Source organism: Sander lucioperca, chromosome 10 (assembly GCF_008315115.2).
Source record: "Sander lucioperca isolate FBNREF2018 chromosome 10, SLUC_FBN_1.2, whole genome shotgun sequence".
Taxonomy (NCBI): domain Eukaryota; kingdom Metazoa; phylum Chordata; class Actinopteri; order Perciformes; family Percidae; genus Sander; species Sander lucioperca.
Genome location: NC_050182.1, coordinates 24262728 through 24284885, shown reverse-complemented (window position 1 = coordinate 24284885; position 22158 = coordinate 24262728). Strand labels below are relative to the sequence as shown.

Here is a 22158-nt window from a genome sequence, read left to right as displayed (position 1 = left end):
CGTTTTTCTTCTTGAACGCATATTGGCCAGTTGGGATGATGGCGGAAAAAGCTTTGCAGCTGGTCAAAACCATAGACTGTAAATATATGCAGTCTATGATCAAAACCAAAACCGTAGACTGGTCAAAACATCCTAGGTCAAAATCAACACTCTTGGGCATGGGCCAATCCTAGCGCTTGAATGCACCGCAGTGCGTGTCTTGCTTTACCTCACTTGTATGCGCCGGATGCTCTTCCACAACGTGTTGAAGTAATCTCACGTGTGGGTTTTTTAATCTTACACCGTACAATCAGAAGTTGGGTCAAAAAGATACAGATTCATCGGTGAGTATGTGGAGAATTGTTGCTCAGCTCATTAGGCAAAGACTCAGTCAGACAGTGTTAATAACCGATGTCCGTATATTAACTTGACAAACATGACATATATTGGATCAACTAGCTAACTGTTCTGTCTAACTGGTCGTCGCAGCTTATTCTGCCATTTCTGTGTCACTACAAAGTGTTTGAACGCCTTGAAGTTTAACATTTAGGGTAGCTATGTCCCCATGAATGTCATTTTGAATTCATTTGAAGTACCATAAAACTATTAGTAAAAATGATGATTTGAGGCCTAAAGTTACCTCATGATCACTTTTAAATAAGATACCTATGGAAGTGTTTATGTCAATGGGTTTAAGTAATCTTATTATAAGTTTATTTTACCATAAGAAGTTCAATGCAACATGCTGTGACTTACTGTATATATTTAAGTATGTGTACGTATATGTAACAGTTGTGTGCTTCCAGGCAAATGCGTCCCACTAACTTACAGCACAACATGGTCAAGAACGCAGAGTGGCATCTGTTCGCATACACTGACATTGTTATTTTACACAGGTTTTTGGAAAGATGAAACAATATTTTTCTCTGCTTTTTTTCTTTATTTTTTTGGGGCATTTTTAGGCCTTTATTTCCACAGGACAGATGAAGACATGAAAGGGGAGAGAGGGGGGGAATGACATGCAGCAAAGGGCCGCAGGTCATAGTCGAACCTGCGGCCACTGCGTCGAGGAGTAAACCTTTATATATGTGCGCCTGCTCTACCAACTGAGCTAACCCGGCCACTTTTCTCTGCTTTTCAAAGTGTCTGTGTAAATCAGAGTCATGGGTCGGAAGTTGGATCCCACCAACAAGGTGAAGCGAGGACCGGGGAGAAAATCCAGGAAGCAGAAAGGAGCAGAGACCGAGTTGGCCAAGTTTATAACTGATGATGGTGACTATCAGCTATTTATAAAGACACACATCAACTGTGGAAATATATACTATAAAGTTTAACAATAATTCACAACTTTGACAATGATTATGGCTTTTTTTTTTTTTTTTTACAAAGTTTTATTTTTTTGTTTACAGATGAAACTGCACCAAAACGCCTGTCAAGTAGAGGCAGGAAAAGGTAAAAGTCTGACTGATTACACAACATGAAATACTATCACCCTGTTGACAAGTTGCTCATTCATGTTGTTATTTGACAGAGCTGCGAAAAGAGTCCAGAACTTGAAAAAGCCTAAAGATGCTGATGAGGAACAGCCCAAGAAAGGTAACAACATCAGTGTCTACCTCCATGTCGCTTTTGGATCAGAGCCAATGCTAAGAGCAGAGCTGCTCTGGGTCCTCCACATGGTGATAGACACAGAAAATCTGGGAATTGTTTCAGACGATGTTTCCGGACATCTGAAGTTTTTTTTTCTTTTTTTTTTTTAAAGTTGTGATATAGGGTTTTAAATTTTCATTCATAATGGTCTTAAAGTCTTAAATCTGACTTGGTGAAACCTGCAGAAACTGTTATACACAAGTTTTTAGATTCAACTTTATTGTCATTGTGCAGAGTACAAGTACAAAGACAACAAATGCAGTTTGCGGCCAACCAGAAGTGCAAAAAGAGCAGAAAAGCGCAATGTGATATTCAAGTATAGACAGGACAAGAAATATAGTGCAGTGTAGACAGTAGTGTACAGTTGGTTTACAGTAAGTGCCGATAATTACAATCCAGCACCTGCAAACAAGAAAAACCTAAAATAGTCACACAATGTTTGAAATGTTGTTGCCAAAGTAGTTATTTTTAATCAATCACAATATATACATGGCATTTATTGTCTGGTACTTTTTCTCTAAAGGATTCACTGATGAGAACAGTAAATGGTTGAAACCAGCTAAGAAGAAGCGCAAAATTGATGAACCCGAAAGTGAGGATGACAGTGATGAACACTGGGAGGAAGATGATGAGGAGGAGGAGCAGCAGATGAAGAAGGGAGGAAAAGACCAAGGAAAGAAGGGTGCAAAATTAGAAATGAAAGAAGTGGAGGAGGAGGATGATGATGATGGCGATGATGATGATGATGATGATGATGAAATGGTTGACGACTACGGTACACTTGATGACGGCAGTGGTGAGGAAGCAGTGGAAGAAGAAAGTGATGGAGAGGAAGTATGTGAAATGATTCTACTATAACCTTTTTGCCAACCACCACTTTGTGTTATTCTGTATTCAAGACTGGACATTTGACTTAAAATGGTGATTCAAATGTCAAAATTTAAAAATTGCTAAAACTGTAAATTTGCTGATTTCCTGATTTCACTTCACTGTTGATGTATTAAACCGTGCTATTGGATGTTGCAACAAAGTCTTTTTCTAAGTTTAAGGGTGGTTAATGTGGTAAACATAGTTGGTAAGATTTTGTACTTTCCCTTTTATTTAGCTTCTTCCCATTGAGCGTGCAGCCAAGAAAGCGAAAAAGCTGAAGGAAACCATGGCTCTAGAGAGTGATGACGATGATGAGAAGGAAGATGACGACGAAGACGAAAAGAAATCAGAGGCTGACATGGATGAGGAAGACACAGTACAGGCCAACATGGATGAAATGGATAAATTTAGGCTACCTGGTGCAGAGGAAAGCGAGAGGGAAGGTGAGTAACTTAGTTTTTTTTTTTTTTTTTTTTACAATGAGATACTTCTCTTTTAAATCAGCACATTTAATTGTTTTGCAAGAAGTCTAAATCCTTTTTCTTATCGACATTGTTAGGCATCATGTCTCTGGACCTGAAGACAATCCATCAAAGAATAAAGGACAACATTGATGTCCTTTGTAATTTCTCAACAAAGAGGGAGGAGGGGAAAGAGAGAGCAGAGTACATCTCTCTTTTGAAGAAGGATCTCTGTACTTATTACAGCTACAACCACTTCCTTATTGAGAAATTAATGGACCTCTTTCCTCTTTCAGAGGTGTGTGCCTTGTTTCTCTCTCCCTGTAGTACCAAAGACAGCACATTTAGATTTTCTTCTCATCATGATCAGAACTGATTGATGCACACCATTTTAATAGTTTGAACATGTGGCTGTTAAGACCTGATTTGAGGGTGTGTGTTGAATTAATTGATTTTTTTGACTGCAGGTTTTTTTGTTATTTTTATGAATGTGTTTGTTTTTCTTCCTTTTTGCTTACAGCTGGTTGATTTCCTCGAGGCCAATGAAATTCAGAGACCTGTCACTATCCGGACCAACACACTGAAAACAAGGAGGAGGGATCTTGCACAGGTACAGTAACTGCTCGGGGGGGAAGAGATGGATGAAATGGCCAGTTACAATATTCTCAAATGTTAAAATTCATAATGTGCTTCGTAGTATGTCTTGTAAGTCGACTTACAAAAAAGTACAAATGAAGTAGTAATATAATTTGATTTGTTTTTCGACAGCACTACACTAACATTAAAACATTAGTTCAATTAATTCAGTTGGCAGAACAAAACATAACACTCAGAATTGCCTATTTAGAGAAAAAGTGGCTGAAATAAATAGAAGAATATTCAGATGAAAAGAAACAAATGTCTGGCTTTATGGCGAGAATGTCATTAACCAAGAAACCACCACTGAACACAAGGAAAACCTTTGTATTGTGTAGTGTCAAACGCTGCCTTCGGGTGTTCGTATGTTGAACTCTGTGGTCTGTTTTTCCTTGTTTAGGCCTTGATCAACAGAGGAGTGAACCTTGATCCACTGGGGAAATGGTCTAAAGTGGGTTTGGTCATCTATGACTCCTCAGTACCTGTAGGTAGGTGTCAGCACATTCATGATGACGATTTTACTTGAGCTATTAAGGATCTTTTATTGGAAAATATCTGAGGCCGACTGTTACCTCACAAACTTTAACTGTAACTCTTTCCATGTTTTAAAACAGGTGCAACCCCGGAGTATCTGTCTGGTCAGTACATGCTGCAAGGAGCCTCCAGTTTTCTGCCCGTCATGGCGCTCTCCCCACAGGAGGGAGAGCTAGTGTTAGACATGAGCTCAGCCCCAGGGGGCAAGACCACCTATATTGGTAAGATTTGCTGCAGTTATATATCGTTATACTAATGTTATGTTGCATTTCAAACTGTATAATGTAGACTAGGGCTGCAACAAATGATTATCTTCATTATGGATTGACCTGCTGATTATTTTCTCGATTCGTGGATTGACTGTTTTGTCTATAAAATGTCACAACATTGTGAATAAATCCCAGTTATAACTTACTAAAGCCCAACAGGATGTATTTTAATTCCTGGTTTTATCCAACCAACAGTCCAAAACCCAAATATATTGATTTTACTGCCATGTATGACGATAAAAAGTAGGGGTGCACGATTCAGAAAATGTCACGATTCAATATCGATTTTTAGGCTCAAGATTCGATTCAAAATGGATTTTCTATTCAAAAACGATTCTCGATTTAAAAAAAAAAAAAAAAAAAAAAGATTCACAGTATGTAAATGAAGTTATTTTCCCATGTGATTGCAGTAGACATAACAATTTAAAAGAAAAACACAACAAATTAAATGTAGTTTGATATTACTTTATATGTCTTCATACAAAAATAAAAACTTTTGCAACTAAAAACTGCAAAGTGCCAAGCTTTGGCCAGCTTTCAAATACATTTAATTCAAGTATAAAATAAAACTGTTATATATAAATCAGCTTTTTAAAGAGAGTTCGGTGGGAGTTTAGAGCATTGAAAGAGTGCGTTGGTTGACTGGCATGTTAGGTACTTCAGGTTGTTGTTCGTCCACGTCTTTAATGTTAATCTCTGGGTGATGGCGTACCATGTGAGTTCTCAAGTTTGTGATGTTTCCAAAATACTTAACTTTCGCTTTGCAAAGCCTGCATATAGCATGATTCCTATCAAGTTTCATCTTCCCCTCAAGGTTATAAAAGCTGAAATGTGCCCAAACTCGCTTTCAATGAGGATGGAGCAGGTTGAAAAAAAAATTTTCTGTGAGGTTTTCCATTGTTTGTGCCGACTAAACTACTTCTGCTGCACTCGTTCTTCTTTTGATTATAACAAGAGTGCCCAGGCATCAGTGTGAATTCGACGCAGCGCCATCTATGGGAATAGCAAGCTTAACTCATTTCAGGACAATAGTATACACGCCATTACAAAACGAAAAAGAAAAAAAAAATATGAATCGATTTTTGGAATTCTATGAATAGATTTTGAATCGCGATACGAATGTGCATCGATATTTTTTGCACACCCCTAATAAAAAGCATCAAATTATTACATTTGAGAAGCTGGAACCAATGACCGAAAAATAACCCAAACAAACTTTAAAATTAATTAAATATCACAATAGCTTTGTTTCAAGTGCAATGTAGATGAATGCAAACTTTTCTCGCATGCAAGTTCAATTATTTTTTTTAACGTTGTATGTGAACGTTCCACCCTCAGCTCAACTGATGAGAAACACGGGGCTGATCGTGGCTAATGATGCCAACGCTGACAGATTGAAGAGTGTGGTGGGCAACGTCCACCGTCTGGGCGTCACCAACACTGTTATCTGCAACTACGATGGAAGGCAGTTCCCAAAGGTATCGTTTATACATCTGTAGAAAAACATTATCTCCATGATTTACGTTGACTCTGGAGTTTTAAAGAGTGTACTGACTTTGCCTACAGGTGATGGGTGGGTTTGATAGAGTGCTGCTTGATGCTCCGTGCTCAGGCACGGGAGTCATCGCTAAAGATCCAGCTGTGAAGACCAGTAAGGTAAAACACCATTCACTGTTTACGTATACACTCATACAGATGTATACTTTTGGTTTTAAATAACGTAAAAAATTATAATATTTTTTTATCATCCCCCCTCCTGTTTCCTGACAGGACGAGGCCGACATCCAGCGCTCTGCTCACTTGCAGAAAGAACTGATTCTATCTGCAATTGACTCTGTCAATGCGGAGTCCCCTACGGGAGGATATCTGATCTACTGCACATGTTCAATAATGGTATTTGTACTATATATGCAACAACAATATTATTTATTCTTAGGTTTACATGTTCTTTGAGTATTTAGCAGACAGGTTTGGGTATTGATCAGAATGTCATCCACCAGGTGGAGGAGAATGAATGGGTGGTGGACTACGCTTTAAAGAAAAGGAACGTCAAATTAGTTCCCACTGGACTTGACTTTGGCAAGGAAGGCTTCACCAGGTAAATAAGATAACCAATGGGTTTTCACATAGTGGTAGAGATATTGAAAGGCCAGGTACTCTGATCTTCAACCCTAAAAATGTTTTCCCATTCTTTCAGGTTCAAAGAACGTAGATTCCACCCTACTCTGCGAATGTCTCGCCGATTTTACCCTCATTCTCACAATATGGATGGGTTTTTTGTTGCCAAGCTGAAGAAATTCTCCAATGTAATTCCAACTGCACCAGCAGCAAAAGGTAACACTTTCTCTTATGAGCACATGCCAACTTTTATCATGATAGTTATCCTGTTTAAAAACAACTCATCCTGTGTTTATTTATGTAGAAGAAGAAAGTGCAGACGCTCCTGAGGCGACAGCTGTAACAGACTCACCTGAAGAGAAACCATCCAAAAGTGGCAAGACAAAGACGATTGTCCCCGGCAAGGCAGGCGGCTTAAAGAGGAAAGCCCAAGCCAATGGAACGGAGGCCAAGAAAACGGCAAACGCCAAGCCAAAAGGCAAAAAGGACTTATCTGCTGGACCAAAAAAGGCAAAGGTCGCCAAAGTGGATGGAGAGACTGTGAAAGGGACAGAAGCCAAGAAGCCTGCAGTGAAGACAGCTGATGAAACTAAAGTGTCAAAGGAAGGGAGCAGGTTTGAGAAAAAGCAAGGCAAAAAGAGAAAAACACCCATGAAGGCAAAGGACAGAATGGGAAAGAATAAATTCAGAAAGTTGAAGCATCTGTTGGGAAAACAAGGCGGAGAGTGATGGTGTGTACAGCTTGATAAATTGTACTAGATTATGTAAGAGCTTTGTAGAGCTTCATTATGGACCCAGATCCCTTCAGCTAACAAGTGTGTACGCTGTTGTCATTCAGAGCAGCAATTCTGTATGTGTCAGTCAGATATTATTTGTAATGCCTGTGTACAAATGAATTAGACTGGTTAGTTATGTTCTCTCTCCCTTTTTTTATTTGTTCCAGATTATTCATTATGTTTGTCTGTTGAGTTAATTGCAGGGTGGGACAACTTCCATAAATCTGGAACATAATAAATCTTTTAAGATATCTTTCTCATCACTTGTTTGATTCATCATTCATCAGTGGGAAGTGTTACTTGTCTTTATAGTACATCAACATCTTCTGGTTTTTTGATGGGTAGAGAGCTAAATGTATAAGCCAGCTATGGTAGCCTCTAATAGCTTTTGCTTAACCGTCTCTTATTACATATTAGACATCTGAAATGTAGTTTGACTAGTCAATTTAGTTTTGATTAGTCCAGTTACAGAATGAGATAACTACAATTTGAAATTTGACTAGTACTAACTAATTTTTTAAACATCTAAATTGGTATCTTTAAATTATGAGTAGTCAGAACGACATTGGAGGTATATGAATTTGAGGTCTGACTAGTCATAATGTAAACATTCAGATATTGGAAAATGTAATCTGATTCTAATATACACTTCAATTGTTCAGTGTTAGAATGTAATAAGATCTTAAATTGAGTTTTGACTGGTCATAAATACACTGCAGATATCTTGAATCATGTCAATTTTAAACATGTTAAAGGGGCTTTCCGTATACCAGCTAGTATTGATTACATTTATTTAGTTTTTACTTGGAAAAATACATCGCACTTTGAATGAGTATTTGTGCTGGAAAGCGGTTTTGTCAAGAATGTGGAAACAACCAATCAGATTTGTCCATTTCGGACCGGAAGCTGTGTTGTTTACATTTTCTAAGATGGCGGCGGGGATGTATTTGGAGCATTATTTGGACAGTAAGCTGTTTATAATGCCTTAAACATGTTGGAAAACATTTCAACCTACTTAGGTTGTTTTATGCCTTGTCTTTCGTTGTGTATTGTAGCTCCTGGGCAACCCGCGTGCGGAACAGAGTAATTTAGCCGTTTTCTATCGGTGAGCGGGTTTAGGCTCAGTCTATTTGCTGGGATACCGCAGCGCAGGGAGGATGCAGTTTGAGATGGCACAGCACACATACTGTACAAGCTGGGCTGATATAGTTTAAATTAATTAAACAAGAATATCAGTTGTCTTTGTGTCTCTTGCTGGTTATTGCATTTCGTGTGGATGCTAGTTAAAGCGCTATCGTTAATGGTAGCCGGAGGATCATCCGAGGCACACCATTCAGATAGCTATTCTACTTGTATTAACGTTACTGTTTCATGTTGATCTCACTGAAAGCGGGGTTAAACTGTTGTCTCCCCTTCCACAACACCAGGTATAGAAAACTTGCCCTTCGAGTTGCAGAGAAACTTCAATTTGATGAGAGATCTAGATCAACGCACAGAGGGTGAGAACAATGAACTGTGTACTTTAGTGTGGATTTTAACAATGGATTTTTGTGAGAACGCATTTCGGCTGTACTGTTACACAGACCTGTTAAAGCAAACTATGCCACCTTTATATCTCATGGTTGAACTATGAGATCTATGCAGTGGTTCCCAACCTGGAGGTCGGGGTCCTCAAAAAAGGATCCCAAGGAAGGTCTGAGGGGGGGTCACAAGATGATGTGAAGACAATTATTTCTCTCTTTAATGTTTGTCTTTTCCTTGTGACTTTTTCAGGTCACTGAAAATCCTTCAAATAAAACAATCCAAGACAGAGAATCATTTTTTGATTGAAGTCACAAGTAGACATTACTTAATTTGAAATGGGCTGTACTCAAAATACTGAAAAAAGTGGGCTGGGATTGTCTCCACACTCCGTTAAATACCAAAGTTTTTGTCACAGCCTGACCGGCTATCAAAACAAAGAACAGATAAACTCAGATTACAACACACACAGAGGGAGTGTGACTTCATTCTCTGCTCAGGACGTCATTACTCCACCCTATCTATCTCTATGTTCTGAATGTCCAGTACAGAACCTTTTTAAGGGGTCACCACCAGCCGAAAAGTTTGGGAACCACTGATCTTGAGTTGAAAACTAGTACATACTCCACAACATTGTGTAAACATTTTCCTAAGAACAACATTGTGGTATTAGTTGACTTTTTTTCAATTTAGTATAATAAGTCGTAAGTGTTATTTTAATATTAGCCAGTATTCTAGCTATTTCCTGTATTGCTCAATATGAGCTGTTCATGAATGCTCAACAAGAAAACAGACACCTAATATATTTTTATTGAGATTAACAATTTTTTATTTTTTAAACAACATACCAAACAATACAATTCGCAACATGAACATATCCTCCACCCTTCGTCATCAACACCCACCCAAACAAAAATCAAGAAAAGATGACACAGTAACTACAGTATTCCAGACCATACAACAAATTAATAACAAAATAGACAATAAACCAAATAAACATATGTATAAATGACACAATATTTAAGTATATTGTCATTGCAATTATTTTCTGTATATTTGAGAGGTATTTTTTGTTTATTTTCAGTATAAGTTTTATCCCATTGGTAACATTGACTCAACAGTTACAATATTGTTTTACAAGTTTTACCCCTTGTCTCTGTTTTAGATCTAAAGGGACAGATAGACTCTCTGGCTAAAGAGTACACAGCCAACGCCAGGACTCTCTCCTCTGAACAAAAGCTGACCATACTAAGACAGATTCAGCAGTCTTACAGTAAATGCAAGGAGTTTGGAGATGATAAGGTGCAACTGGCCATGCAGACCTATGAGATGGTTAGTATCTTAGAAATCATCATTGTTTTACATACATATGTAGGTCATATGAATGGGAACACAATTGATAGACCCACCATACCACAGTCAGTCTGCTGAAGTTGCATTTTCTGCAGGTCGACAAACATATCCGGCGTCTTGACACAGACCTGGCTCGGTTTGAGGCTGACCTGAAGGAAAAGCAGATTGAGAGCACCGACTATGATTCCACCTCTAGTAAGGGGAAGAAAGGTGTGTGTCCATTTTATTTGCTTAATATCTTTTAATGTTGGGGCATTATTATTATTATTATTTAGTGCAGCCAAAACCATAATTGGTGGAATAATAAAGTGGTTGTGTAATTCCAGCTGAAACCAGACAGAAGGAAAAGAAGACGGCTAAAACAAGGTCTAAAGTGAAGAGTTCAGATGAAGATGGCAGTCCCAAGAGTGCACAGAAGAAAGTCAAACTCCTTCAGCCGTATGTTGTGTATCACATTTCCAGCTCGTGCTGGCCATGTGTTTACTTTTCATGTTTGAAATTAATAATTGTTAGTCAGTTTCGTGATGATACTCCCATTCTCACTTTCAACACTTTTTCCGATCATCAGAGGAGAATTCAACAGCCCTGCCACCAACTTTGGGAATGTGCACCCATCTGATGTGCTGGACATGCCAGTGGACCCCAACGAACCCACCTACTGTCTGTGTCATCAGGTTTCTTACGGCGAGATGATCGGCTGTGACAACACTGACGTGAGTTTTGTTTTATGTTCCTCTTTCGATCTCAGTCAGGGGTCACATGAAGTGCCTTTGGGATTGTAATTTACCTTTTATTTATTTTTATGTTTTATGTGTTTGCATTAAACAAGAGGTTGGGTTGGGACTTAATATTGTAAAGGATTTGGTTTGAGAATTTAAATGTGGGATAAACATTACAAAAAGGACACTGACATTTCTCTTTTACTTTTGTGGATAAATAAGGCTTTACATCAGTTGCACTTACTTAGGGTTAAACAGCAATAGCAAGTTGTTGTTTTTTTACAAAGGGGCAATTCAGTGTGCTTTACATAGGTAAAAGCAAAAAGGAACACCCATTTATAAAATATTATTAATAAAAGAGAGTAGAAAATAGGAGAAAAGTGAGCCGAGCTCACAACATACGCATTGGAAATACAAGTACAGAAGCCACTAGACAAAAATACCTACAAAGAAAGTATGTAATAAAATACAAACAACAATTCTGTAGACACTTATGGTTAAATACACTAATTAGAGACAGTTGTGATTATTATAATAATTGTTATTGGGGCATAATATTTGTACTTTTGTACAAACAAGTGTGTTTATGGTTTTCCCTGTACCTTTCTGTATCAGTGTTTCCTACTGGTGGTTAGTGGCATTGCCTTAAAGTCTATAATCATATTTTTTTGGATGGAATATTGTAAACATTACCAAGAGCAAGATCCATAAGCAAAATAATGAAATGTTTTTTTATGAAGAGAAAGGTGGAGGTGGTTTTGGTATAGATATATACTAAAATGCTTTATTGTGACATTTCGCATATAAAAAATAAAGAAAAAACAATACATCTTAGAACACAAAAAAACACATAAAATGCTACTTTAATGAGACCTTTAATGTGAATGGCCTGTCCAAACAACTTATGATTTAATGTTTGTAAATACCACTCAAGTAACACAAAGGTCAACAACAATGTACTTTTATGGGACAGGCCTGAAATGGAGAAGATTCAATAAGAATAGGAAGATTTAATAATGTTATATATCAAATAAAAGGGCACTCGGAGAGTGCAGACCTCTGTCAAGGCATGTCCTATCTCCCAATAGTCCCTTCAACACATAGATGCACTGCAAACCTGAAATTATCTAGACATTACCCGGTGGAGATGTATGTTAGAACGCAAATGTCCGAATCAGTTGGATCGGACATGAAACACTCTTTACCCTGCCAGCTCCCTAGTAAGTAATGTTAATGTAAGGTGAATTTTCCCAGTGGGGAACTAATTATTCGACACCACATGAATATCAGCACAAATGCCCTATCTCACAATGTTAACAAAAGTGAAAAGTAATTTGTATATTCTCCCCATGATTTGGATCGCTCCAAAATGTGATGGGTTCTTCCTTGGCCTATGGTACACCCTTCCACCAAGTTTCATGAAAATTGGGCCAGTAGTTTTTCTGTAATCCTGCAAACAGACAAAAGAAAAAGAAAATGGACTAACAAAAACCTATCCACCTTGGCGGAGGTAATAATCAGTTAATGTACATAGAGTACATGTGCATCCTTTCCCTTACATATATTTCTTAGATGTTACTCACAAATTAAGAGGCTTAGGAGTCCTGCAGTCTAGTGCCTCTTCCTCTGTGGATAAGGTCACATATGACAGAGTGAGTGATTCATAAGTAGATGCCACACCACACATACTGATGTATCTCCTTTGAAAGATTGATTTTGTTTGTAACCGTGTGTTTTGAATCATTTTGTCTCGACTAAGTGCTCCATTTGCAATGAAATACTTAACAGCACATCGTCTTTTTTTTTTCTTTACTTCAGTGCTCTATTGAGTGGTTCCATTTTGCTTGTGTGGGCCTGACAACCAAACCAAGAGGCAAATGGTAAGAAACTCGCGCTGTACTATCCTATTTTCACTGTGCGCAATAAAAGTGTGAATTGTTACTTATTCAAGTCAGTCAACTAAATGTTTTTGCTGTGCTTTTTTATTCATCCATCAGGTATTGTCCACGATGCTCTCAAGACAGAAAGAGAAAATAAACACCTGGAACAAAACGTGGTGGTTCAGATGGAAAATGAGAAGAATATTTCTTCATTAGTTACTAGATTTTTTGTTTCTCATCCTCCTTAACATTTGGTGCTTTTTCTTTTGGTTTATGTAATTTGCCTTGGTCTGATGCAGTGTGTGTGAAGGAGCCAAGTGGTTACAAATGTATTTAAATATTGTTTTTTTTTTTTTTTATAAACTGTTAACGATAATCTTTATTTTTTTCGTTACCTTTGGTGCTCTTATTGTGATTTCTTTGTTTACATTTTGTTTTACTAGTGAATAATAAACACTAAAACAGACCCAATGGTTTAACAGTCCCAAGTTGTCACAATAATTTATACTATATTTACATGTACGACTACAAAATAAAAAATCAAAAAAAGTATTTTCTCTGAAAATAGTTAGGCCATGTATACTTTTTTGCATTGTTGTATAATTAGTTTCTTGTGCTTACGCCTTGGAACACTAGTTTTATGTTTTAAGTAAAACAAGAGGGCAAAAGAACATGAAGACAAATGCTGCGTCCTGACAGTATTAGTCATCTGGGTAGTGAGTTAAACCATTTCATTTTAACATTTGAGTGCTGTATAGAAAGTAAGACAGTTTGTGAAAAGTATTGTCATTTCTGTAGCTGAAACATTGGTACAGTGGAGAGGGGGTGATTGTGTTGTCAATCATTTGAATACAGCTACTACCTCAAAAAACTTGCCTTTGTGGTCCTTTGTCTCTGTGTTTTTCATCAGTCTGTTGTGGCAGCTCTAACTTCGTGTTATAGTGTTCAGAATTGTCCAACAGGTGGCAGTATTTCGTGTTTGTTTAAAACGCCTAGCTCTATGAGGCGCGTGTATGTGACGTCAGAGTTTCGTTGCTTTGGCGCGATGTCCATACTCATTTGAAAACTTGCGGATTAAACCGCCTACAGACGGCGGAGAGAGCAGGCTACACTTTTGTCTTCAGAGGTCGTTATTGTGGCTAAAGGGACTTCAGCCGCTACAGGTGAGCATTATCTTTATAAGTGAGTTGTTGGCTAAAGTTTAGTTGCAGTCGTTTAGATAAAGTTATAGTCAACAAGGAAAACTACGCAATTGCGTTAGCGCAGCTTGTTAGCATGCTAACTTTGCTATTAGTAGTTTGTCTGGCTAGTTACATTCACAATAACAAACTTGTATTGTTTTGATAATAGAAAGACTTTATCAGTCCTACCGACTAGCATTAGTTGGTAGATTAGTGTTAAGTAGTGTGCACTTTAGCCTGCTAGACAGCGTTAAGACCTAACGTTAACTAAAATATTAACTTTGATATGAGATACTAACGTTACTTCGCTATGTAGCTAGCTAACGTTACAGTTCAACGATAGATTGTAACGGTACATTCTTTAAAATGCGAACTAAGTAGCTAACGTTAGTTTAGTTAACTTGCGTTTTCTGTTCTTAACGCAGGGATGTCGTGGGACTTTTTTGTGCCTGTGTGCGTGGGTGACCTGGTGAAGACGGGGGGAATCAACCAGTACGTGGTTCAGGATGTGGTGCCCCCAAAACAGCTGCCACCATATCTCAGTAGTAAGTAGAGAACTTGTATGTATGTATTGTAAGTTCCGGAACTGTTCTTTCATTTGGGCTGTTTGTAATGCAACTACGGTTTTTGTCTCTTCCAACCAGAATTTAAAGCAGCATTGAGAAGCCAAGGGCCTTTGTGTATATTGGAACACTTTGATACAGGCTACAGCGTGCTTCAGTAAGTATTAATAATATATAGCGTGTTCTAGTTATTGCTATTATGAACTGTGTGAATACAAAACTTCTGTCTACTTTTGAAGGCACTGCAACTCAGTGGAGCTGGGTGTGAAAGAGGATACTCTGGAGTTACTAGTACAAGGTTAGACCTCTTCATGGTTCTACTTTTAAATAGACAAAAATACAACCTTTATATGCTGGGGTGATACACACATTGTCTGGATTTTTTCTCTTTTAGTGGTTAGTGGCCTTGCTGCTTCTCTGCCAGCATTTCTCGCCTCCACCTCTGTATCAGCTGATGAGCGCAAAGAAAAACTTAATGCAGTTAAAATGAGTGTCTACCTGCTCTGCAAACTCACAGAGACCTTTGAGAGTGACTCCTATAGACAGAGTATTGTCACAGCACCTGGGAAGGTATGGAAATACTTTAATTGCTGTGACTGTCTGTTGCTGTGTTCAACCATTTTAAATGCCCGCATGATGATATATTGGCAAGTTTGATGATCTAGTCAGACCAATAGATTTCGGCCTCTTGCCTGTGGTTAGATGGGTAGTCTTGGTGGTGTGGTTGAGTTTTATTGCACTGCTGTAAGGGCCCATCCACAGTGAACTTGTCACCTTACAACCTCTGCACCCCCCTAGAGCAATGGGACGGGACAAGTGGAAGATGTCAAACAGTGTGTGTGTGTGTGTTGTATGGATGTATATGTATCAGCTGGCAAGAGGCTATAGTCTCAATATAATTGGTTTGGCAAATATGAACTACTTTCTTTGGTAACCTGAGGGCATGTGTTGTATGTTAATTTTATTGTGTTGTGTAGGACTTTGTGATAATTAGTGAAGCTTAACCTATTGAATTTATCAGGTTTTGTCTGCCTTCCACAGGGGGGTAAAAAAGGCAAAGGTGGCGGAGAAGGACTGCTGCAGTGGGACTCTGAGAGAGAGAAGGTGCTGCAGGCCCTCGTCCAGCTCCTGCAGCTGGATATCCGTTCCCTCTGGAGCCTCTCCCTGGTGGAAGAAGAGTTCATCAGGTACTTTGCTGACTCTGACTCTCCTCCAGATGTTTGCCCAGCATTGATAATATTGGATCTTATATGAAAATGATTTCTGCCTTTTAATTAATATTGTCGTACCGAACCTAATAAGGTTAGATGATCTTTTAACTTTGTGAACATTTCCTCACAGTCATAGCTTTTCAGCAGAAACCATATGCAGTGAATATTTCCTTTTAAAAGAGGTTTTATTGTTTTTGGTTCACATGTGAGTTCTAGAACTTTCTTAACACTAGGATTGCCAGCCTCTTTAGGGGTACTATTTTTTTTCTAAAGCCTCTTTCCACCAAGCAGTTCGGTTCAGTTCAATACGCATTAGAACGTTTTTTGTTTTTATTATCAAAAGTTGTGGATGGACTGCCCCCTTTGTCCTGTTTTTGTTACTCTTCTGTTGAGGTACCTAGCACACTGATCCGATACCAAAGGTGGAGATAGAAGCACTGCAGTGGATCATTGAGGAATGAAAAGGTTTCAGCCCTTTTCTCAACGCGTAGCTATCCACGGCTTACATCACACGTCTGAGCAATGCAAGAGGAAATGTAAAAACTAAAAACGACGCCCTACTTGCATGGTTGACGCAGCTCCTACCATCCACTCAATCAAGGTGCTATAGTGTTGATGGAAACGCAGCTTTTATCCGACGCCCAAAAACGTCTGTATCCTTTTGTTCGAGCTGATGGGCCGTTAACGCATCATCAGTCTCCATCTCTTTAGCGTGCAGATGAGTTTCTATGTCCAAATCATTTTATCATGCAAATGCATACTTTTGGTGGAAGAGAGTCAGATGACAGTACCAAGATTACTGTAATCTCCGATACTCCTGGCCAATAAATTGGCCTTTTCCTGGGGTGGGGGGGACACCAAAACCCATCGATTTGGTTTTCTAAACGTTATTCTTTCATTATGACAATATAGGCACATGCAAAATAGGTATTTAGGAAAAGTCAGGGCAGGAGGGAATTTTTTTTTTTTTTTTTTTTTTTTTTTTTTTAACTGCAACGTTAGTGGCATGGGCTATGGTGATTGTTAACACTTTAGCTCTTAGCAAAAGATTAAACACAAAACATTTGGTGGTTAGCCTTAAGAATCATCACAAACCTGTATAGTTCTGCGAAATGTTCTGATAGATACAGAACTCGTGTATAGAACGTAGAATTTGATCTGGGCTTCAAGTTACGTTTCATGCAGGTTTTGTACCACAATTGAACAAACTTTGAATTCTTTGCTCTGTCCCTTCTCTTAGCTGTGTGACCTGCTGTTGCTATAAACTACTTGAGAACCCAACCATCAGCCATGTCAAGAGCAAACCGACCAGAGATGGCATAATCCACTTACTGGGGGTGCTAATCAAAAAGTACAACCATCTCCTAGGTTAGTCTCACAGTCACATGCTGAGCCTGTGAGCAATATTTATAACTCAGGGAGCATATCAACCCTGTTAGTTTCAAGAACATCATGTGTAAAGAATAAAAAGCAACATTACAATACCTCCTGTTATTCAGCATTCATTGTAAATTTAGCTTTTGGTGTATACTCTCTAAACTCTTACAGGTGCAGGTGTAAAGGTCATCCAGTTGTTGCAACACTTCGAGCAGTTGTCATCCGTGTTTGCTCAGGCAGTGTCTGTGTGGAGCACAGAATATGGAGTCAGGGCAATCATAGGAGAAGTAATAAGGTCAGTACGCATAATTTGTGCGCATATAAAGTTTCCAACAAGCAGTCCTCTTTGTAAATCTGTTTATTGAAATCCAATTCATTGGCTGCAAATGACCATGTTTGGGAGTTTATGCCTGTTATTTTTCACCATTCCTTCAGGGAGATTGGTCAGAGGTCAAGTGAGGAGCTTGCTAGAGAGGCATCGGGGGTCAAAGCTTTTGCTTCCTTCATTGCAGAACTTGGCAGCCTGGTGCCTGAATTAGTGATCCCCAACATTAGTGTGCTCATCACACATCTGGAAGGAGAGGTAATGTTCATCCTGCTAACATTGAATTATTTCTTTACAGCTCCTGAGTTTGCATTAGTGACTCTCAAAAGGAGCTAAAAGTAACTCAAGTATGACTTTCTGCTACTTAATTTGGTCATTAAGTTCTCTTGCTCAGGTGCATGTTTTGCTGTTATAATGCCACATGTCACCCCTCATTTAGGATTTGATTAGTGTTGTCTTGTACAAAATGTGGTACCTTACTGACACAAGAAACTGGAAGAAAAGCTCAAACTCCCTTCCTGTGACAGTTTGCCCAGTGATGAGACCAAGGCGAATACGAGCTTACTGAATGAGAGTTGGGTTCTTCTTTGCCTTGACTGGCAGGTAATCTTGGCAGTGCAGAGGAGTATTCCTGCTCTGCTGTAAGGGCCTGCCTACAGTGACTTGGCTCGACCCAAATTATTCCTTTACAGTCACTGCGGAATATTTGCTGGGCTAAAGCTGACAGTGTGTGTGTGTGTGTGTGTGTTGTATGTGTTGTGTGTGTGTGTGTGTGTGTGTAAGAGGCAAGAAGTTCACCCAACTCTCTTTGCTGTTCAGTTAGCAATGAGTTGCTTCTTTGGTAATCTGAGGGCAGAGTTCAGAAAGTTGTTCTGTATTTGCCATTAAATGCTCCAATACATAAATCCTCTTTAAAGACCCCATAATTGTTGTTGGTTGCTGACACAAGAACAAGATTAGGTGCGGACTTATTCCCCATTTTCCACTTTTTCCCAGAGTCACTCAATGCGTGTCGCTGTGTGTGAGGTGCTGGGAGAGATCCTTGTGCGGGTCCTGTGTGGTGACGGGCTGGATGAGTCCGGTAAAGCCGACCGCGACCGATTCTTTGACACGCTGCAAGAACATCTGCATGACACCCATTCCCATGTCAGGGCACGTGTGTTGCAGGTCTACACACGCATAGTCAACAGCAAAGTATGTTCACTTATAATGTATCTATAAATACATGTTAATAAAGTCTCCTGTGGTAATAATTACTGTCTTGTCTGTTTAGGCACTGCCTCTGTGTAAGTACAGTGAGGTGATGGAGCTTGCTGTGGGACGGCTGATGGACAAATCTATAAATGTGGTGAAGAGCGCCATCCAACTGTTGGCAGCCTTCATCGCACACAACCCCTATAGCTGCAAGGTAACTAAACGCAACACAAGTTTTAGACTCCAAATAGCAGACATTTTTCTCAGATTTCACAGTCTCACAGAAATATGTTTTGTTTCTTTCAGTTGAGCAGTGCAGATCTGAAGAAACCGCTAGAGAAAGAGACTGCTAAACTCAGAGAGATAAAAGAGCAACTGGAGGGAAAAGCACCAGGTGAGGATGAACCCTGATAAGTTTGTTTTTCTTCATGTTCAGTGACAGTTTGCCCAGTGATGAGACCAAGGCGAATACGAGCTTACTGAATGAGAGTTGGGTTCTTCTTTGCCTTGACTGGCAGGTAATCTTGGCAGTGCAGAGGAGTATTCCTGCTCTGCTGTAAGGGCCTGCCTACAGTGACTTGGCTCAACCCAAATTATTCCTTTACAGTCACAACGGAGTAATCACAGGGATGAAACCGACAGTGTGTGTGTGTGTGTGTGTGTGTGTGTGTGTGTGGTTGTGTACATGTGTAAGAGGCAAGGAGTTCACCCAGCTCTCTTCAGTGTTCAGTCAGCTGTGAGTTGCTTCTTTGGTAATCTGAGGGCAGAGGTTAGAAACTCCATATCCTCCGGATAACCAGGTACCAAAGTGCTGTAATTTTAGATAAGAGCAAAAAAAGGAGAATTTCTTTTACAACAGACGTCCGTATTGTAATTGGTTGTCAACAGCACTTGAATGCAGCATTCATTATGGCATTTTCAGCATTAGGGTTATGATTTTGTTTCTCTGCAAACTAATTCATTACCCCCCATCCTCCATTTTTATACATGTTGTTTGTTAGCTTTAGAAAGAAAACAACCTCATGTATCTAACATAAGAGAGAATACTGTGGCACACCAGGAAAACAGAATATGGTGAAATGGTGGCACAACATTACAATCTTGATTTTTTTTTTTTTTTTTTTTTTTAACCCCAAGAACAGTTTCTGTCAGTTGTTCCTCATTTTCTTTGCAGCTCTAACCGAGTCATCCTTATTGGATTTTAATTTTCCTCTCCCTCCCGGCAGTGGCAGTGATAAAAGCATCTGAGCTGTGGGCCGCCATGGAGCCTGAGCTACTTGTCACTGTCACAACAGAGCTGGAGCCCACAAGTGAAGCAGAGAGAGAGCAGGACGAGGAGGAGGATGTGGAGGAAAACAAGGAGGCAGAAGATGACAGAGCAACTGCAGTGAAGGTTGCTCAGTACCTCCGTGTCAACAAATACAGGTGAAGGCCTGGGTAGAAGTTGACTCAAGCGTCACCACCTGAAGGATTTATTTTTTATTTTTTTCTCCCACACTGTCAATTACCCAACAATTTGATGTGGGAAATTTGTTTTCCCCTCTGCAGGAATGCTGTGCGTCTTTGTATGAGAGCCCACAGCTGCTTCCCTAAATCTGAGATGTTTGCGTCTCTGTCCACTCTCACCGCGGAGACTTTAATGGACACACTGGCTCTCATTTTCAAAGGTAAAACCTGCGCTCAGTTCACCTGACGCATTACTATCCAGAAGTACTCATTAAAAGTCTCTTAATGGAAGCAAGATTGAACACATTTAAGATTTGGTTCTTTCTATTTCCTCTTGATTGGAGGATTCACATTATCTGTCAGTGTCAATTAATTAAAACTGATTGGTATAATATTATTATTATAATATTTCACTTTTTATAAAAGTGAGTAGAGGATATATTTTAAAGCATAGAACACTACACGTTAGCACACTCAACTGATAAAGATGAAATGGGACACACGTGAAATGCCTTTTCAGATTTTAGCCTTTTTGTTTGACTGTTTTGGCTTCCAGCAGTTCAGGCGGTGTAAACAGTAAATCACAATTATAAAGGCAATTGCATAAGAATTGACTTGAACAGCAATTACCCGTATATGTCAGCTTTTAATAAAAGTCAGTCTTAATTGGACCGATGCAGGGTTTCTCGAAGTCTAAATTACCCTGAGCCAATCATATTATGGTGACAAAGTGTAGACAACAACAAGTATGTCAGTTTGTAACAAGTATACTTTTTTATACATTATTCAGAATTTGATGGCTTATTCCTTAGTATGCTGGTAATGTAAATTGAACACTTCTGCGGCTGCCTCACATGCACTAAAAGCCTCACAGTGTAGAGAATAGATTTAACTTAATTACTGTACAGCAGCTGCAGGAAGTGTTGAGTAATCAAGCAGCAATGGAAAATGGTTTATTGGTTGAATTCCTTTTATGATTGCTTTTTAAGCCCAACTTACTTTACATGATGTGGTCCCTGATGTTTTCTTCAGGCTCTGACGAGGACACCTCTGAGCTCAGCCAGAACTTGCCACCAACCCCGCAGAAAGAAGCAGAGAAGGAGGTGGAGGATGGGGAGCTGAAGAAGCAGGAGATGTTGGTGCAGTACCTGAAAGACACAGAAACCTTCGCCTTACAAGTGGAAAGAGCGATATCTGTCATCAACACCATGCTCTACTTGAAAACCACTTCAGGTAGAAGGCAATATTCACCAGAATGCAAACCGATTCAAACTTGTGCATTTCAATGTAATTTACGTTTTGACTCAAAACTCAGTAAACTCATATTTGACAACTGAAGTGTTTGGTTTTAGTGGTCCAGGAGGCTGTGCAGTTTTGTGTGACAGTGTGCGAGTTCAGCGTTGCCAACTCTGTCAGTGGGGTGAGGAAGATGTTGCCTCTGGTCTGGTCAACTGATTCTGCCATTAAAGATGCTGTCGTTCAGGCCTACAGGCGCCTGTATCTGAACCCTCAGGGAGAGACCATCAGGTCTGTAAAACTGCCTCACACATACATGACAATATGAAGTGTTAGTGTGATTTCAGATGATTATACATTTCATTTAATATAAATTGTACTGTAATGATATTGATTTTGTCAGTTGCTGAAGTCTCTTGAGGATTGCATTAATGTTAGTGTGCCTGGCTTGCTGGTTTACATAAGTAAGCTAAAACAATGAAATCATCACAATCTAACATGTGTACATAGTCAAAATTACTGGTAATATTGTTGTCATGCAACCAAACCTAACAACACTTAAAAAGATTTATTTTGCGTTGTCTTTTTAAAATAGCTGTCTCATCTTTCATTAGGACGAAAGCCAACACTCTTGTTGACAGTCTCTCTGAGCTGATGGTGGATGCGTCTCTAGGAACAATCCAGTGTGTTGAAGAAATAGTACGTAACTCTGTTATTACTCTCGTATGGCTTACTTCTGTGTATAATGGTCAATTATAGAAGCACAACTATGCAGAGTCTTGAGACATGTTTGTACCAGCCATAAAGTGTACAGTGTATGTTTTGTTTACCTGGTGTTTACTGTATTTTGGATTGTATA

The 22158-nt window shown here is 39.1% G+C and overlaps 3 protein-coding genes and 3 non-coding genes across 10 annotated transcripts in view; all 6 read left to right on the top strand.

Annotated features, from left to right (window-relative positions):
• The first annotated feature begins 131 nt into the window (after positions 1–131).
• nop2 (NOP2 nucleolar protein homolog (yeast)) lies at positions 132–7545 on the top strand. Of its 3 annotated transcripts, none has more exons than XM_036006197.1 (16): positions 132–323; positions 1123–1251; positions 1389–1431; positions 1511–1575; positions 2153–2463; positions 2735–2942; positions 3059–3258; positions 3481–3570; positions 3997–4084; positions 4211–4351; positions 5738–5877; positions 5966–6055; positions 6170–6292; positions 6400–6497; positions 6597–6733; positions 6819–7545. In XM_036006197.1, the coding sequence occupies exons 2-16, from the start codon at positions 1143–1145 to the stop codon at positions 7244–7246; spliced, it is 2271 nt and encodes a 756-aa protein (XP_035862090.1). In that variant the 5' UTR covers positions 132–323; positions 1123–1142; the 3' UTR covers positions 7247–7545. The 3 variants fall into 3 exon arrangements, with proteins under 3 accessions (XP_035862090.1, XP_035862089.1, XP_031155438.2); XM_036006196.1 differs by having other exon boundaries at positions 194–323; positions 1139–1251; XM_031299578.2 differs by having other exon boundaries at positions 194–323; positions 1139–1251; positions 6822–7246.
• Positions 7546–8133: 588 nt separating this feature from the next.
• ing4 (inhibitor of growth family, member 4) lies at positions 8134–13637 on the top strand. Of its 2 annotated transcripts, none has more exons than XM_031299601.2 (8): positions 8134–8259; positions 8721–8792; positions 9980–10146; positions 10263–10377; positions 10494–10605; positions 10736–10880; positions 12705–12766; positions 12884–13637. In XM_031299601.2, the coding sequence occupies exons 1-8, from the start codon at positions 8157–8159 to the stop codon at positions 12921–12923; spliced, it is 816 nt and encodes a 271-aa protein (XP_031155461.1). In that variant the 5' UTR covers positions 8134–8156; the 3' UTR covers positions 12924–13637. The 2 variants fall into 2 exon arrangements, with proteins under 2 accessions (XP_031155461.1, XP_035862099.1); XM_036006206.1 differs by lacking the exon at positions 8134–8259 and adding an exon at positions 8276–8398.
• A 138-nt stretch (positions 13638–13775) lies between these two features.
• The window catches only part of ncapd2 (non-SMC condensin I complex, subunit D2), a 33934-nt gene continuing 25551 nt past the window's right edge, over positions 13776–22158 (top strand). Inside the window, exons 1-17 of one of the 2 annotated variants that reach the window (XM_036006195.1) lie at positions 13776–13928; positions 14369–14492; positions 14592–14667; positions 14750–14808; positions 14905–15080; positions 15552–15697; positions 16962–17089; positions 17270–17393; positions 17534–17681; positions 18420–18617; positions 18697–18831; positions 18924–19011; positions 19844–20042; positions 20166–20284; positions 21096–21296; positions 21416–21590; positions 21914–21998. In XM_036006195.1, the coding sequence (XP_035862088.1) occupies positions 14375–14492; positions 14592–14667; positions 14750–14808; positions 14905–15080; positions 15552–15697; positions 16962–17089; positions 17270–17393; positions 17534–17681; positions 18420–18617; positions 18697–18831; positions 18924–19011; positions 19844–20042; positions 20166–20284; positions 21096–21296; positions 21416–21590; positions 21914–21998 (2175 nt within the window). In that variant the 5' untranslated portion in view covers positions 13776–13928; positions 14369–14374. Of the gene's footprint in view, positions 13930–14368; positions 14493–14591; positions 14668–14749; positions 14809–14904; positions 15081–15551; positions 15698–16961; positions 17090–17269; positions 17394–17533; positions 17682–18419; positions 18618–18696; positions 18832–18923; positions 19012–19843; positions 20043–20165; positions 20285–21095; positions 21297–21415; positions 21591–21913; positions 21999–22158 lie in introns of both variants that reach the window. The other variant, XM_031299602.2, reaches the window with a different exon arrangement.
• LOC116049801 lies at positions 15139–15453 on the top strand. Its single transcript, XR_004104903.2, has one exon. It is a non-coding gene; the product is annotated as a small nucleolar RNA U85 (small nucleolar RNA).
• On the top strand, positions 17954–18278 carry LOC116049802. Its single transcript, XR_004104904.1, has one exon. It is a non-coding gene; the product is annotated as a small nucleolar RNA U85 (small nucleolar RNA).
• On the top strand, positions 19063–19383 carry LOC116049806. Its single transcript, XR_004104908.2, has one exon. It is a non-coding gene; the product is annotated as a small nucleolar RNA U85 (small nucleolar RNA).

Coding starts and splice junctions, on each gene's coding strand:
- ing4 (XM_031299601.2), top strand. CDS start 8,157: ATGTGGAAACAACCAATCAGATTTGTCCATTTCGGACCGGAAGCTGTG. Junction 10,378..10,493: donor CTCTAGTAAGGGGAAGAAAG/GTGTGTGTCCAT, acceptor GTGTAATTCCAG/CTGAAACCAGACAGAAGGAA. Junction 12,767..12,883: donor ACCAAACCAAGAGGCAAATG/GTAAGAAACTCG, acceptor TTCATCCATCAG/GTATTGTCCACGATGCTCTC.
- nop2 (XM_036006197.1), top strand. CDS start 1,143: ATGGGTCGGAAGTTGGATCCCACCAACAAGGTGAAGCGAGGACCGGGG. Junction 2,943..3,058: donor AGAGGAAAGCGAGAGGGAAG/GTGAGTAACTTA, acceptor CGACATTGTTAG/GCATCATGTCTCTGGACCTG. Junction 6,498..6,596: donor GGCAAGGAAGGCTTCACCAG/GTAAATAAGATA, acceptor CCATTCTTTCAG/GTTCAAAGAACGTAGATTCC.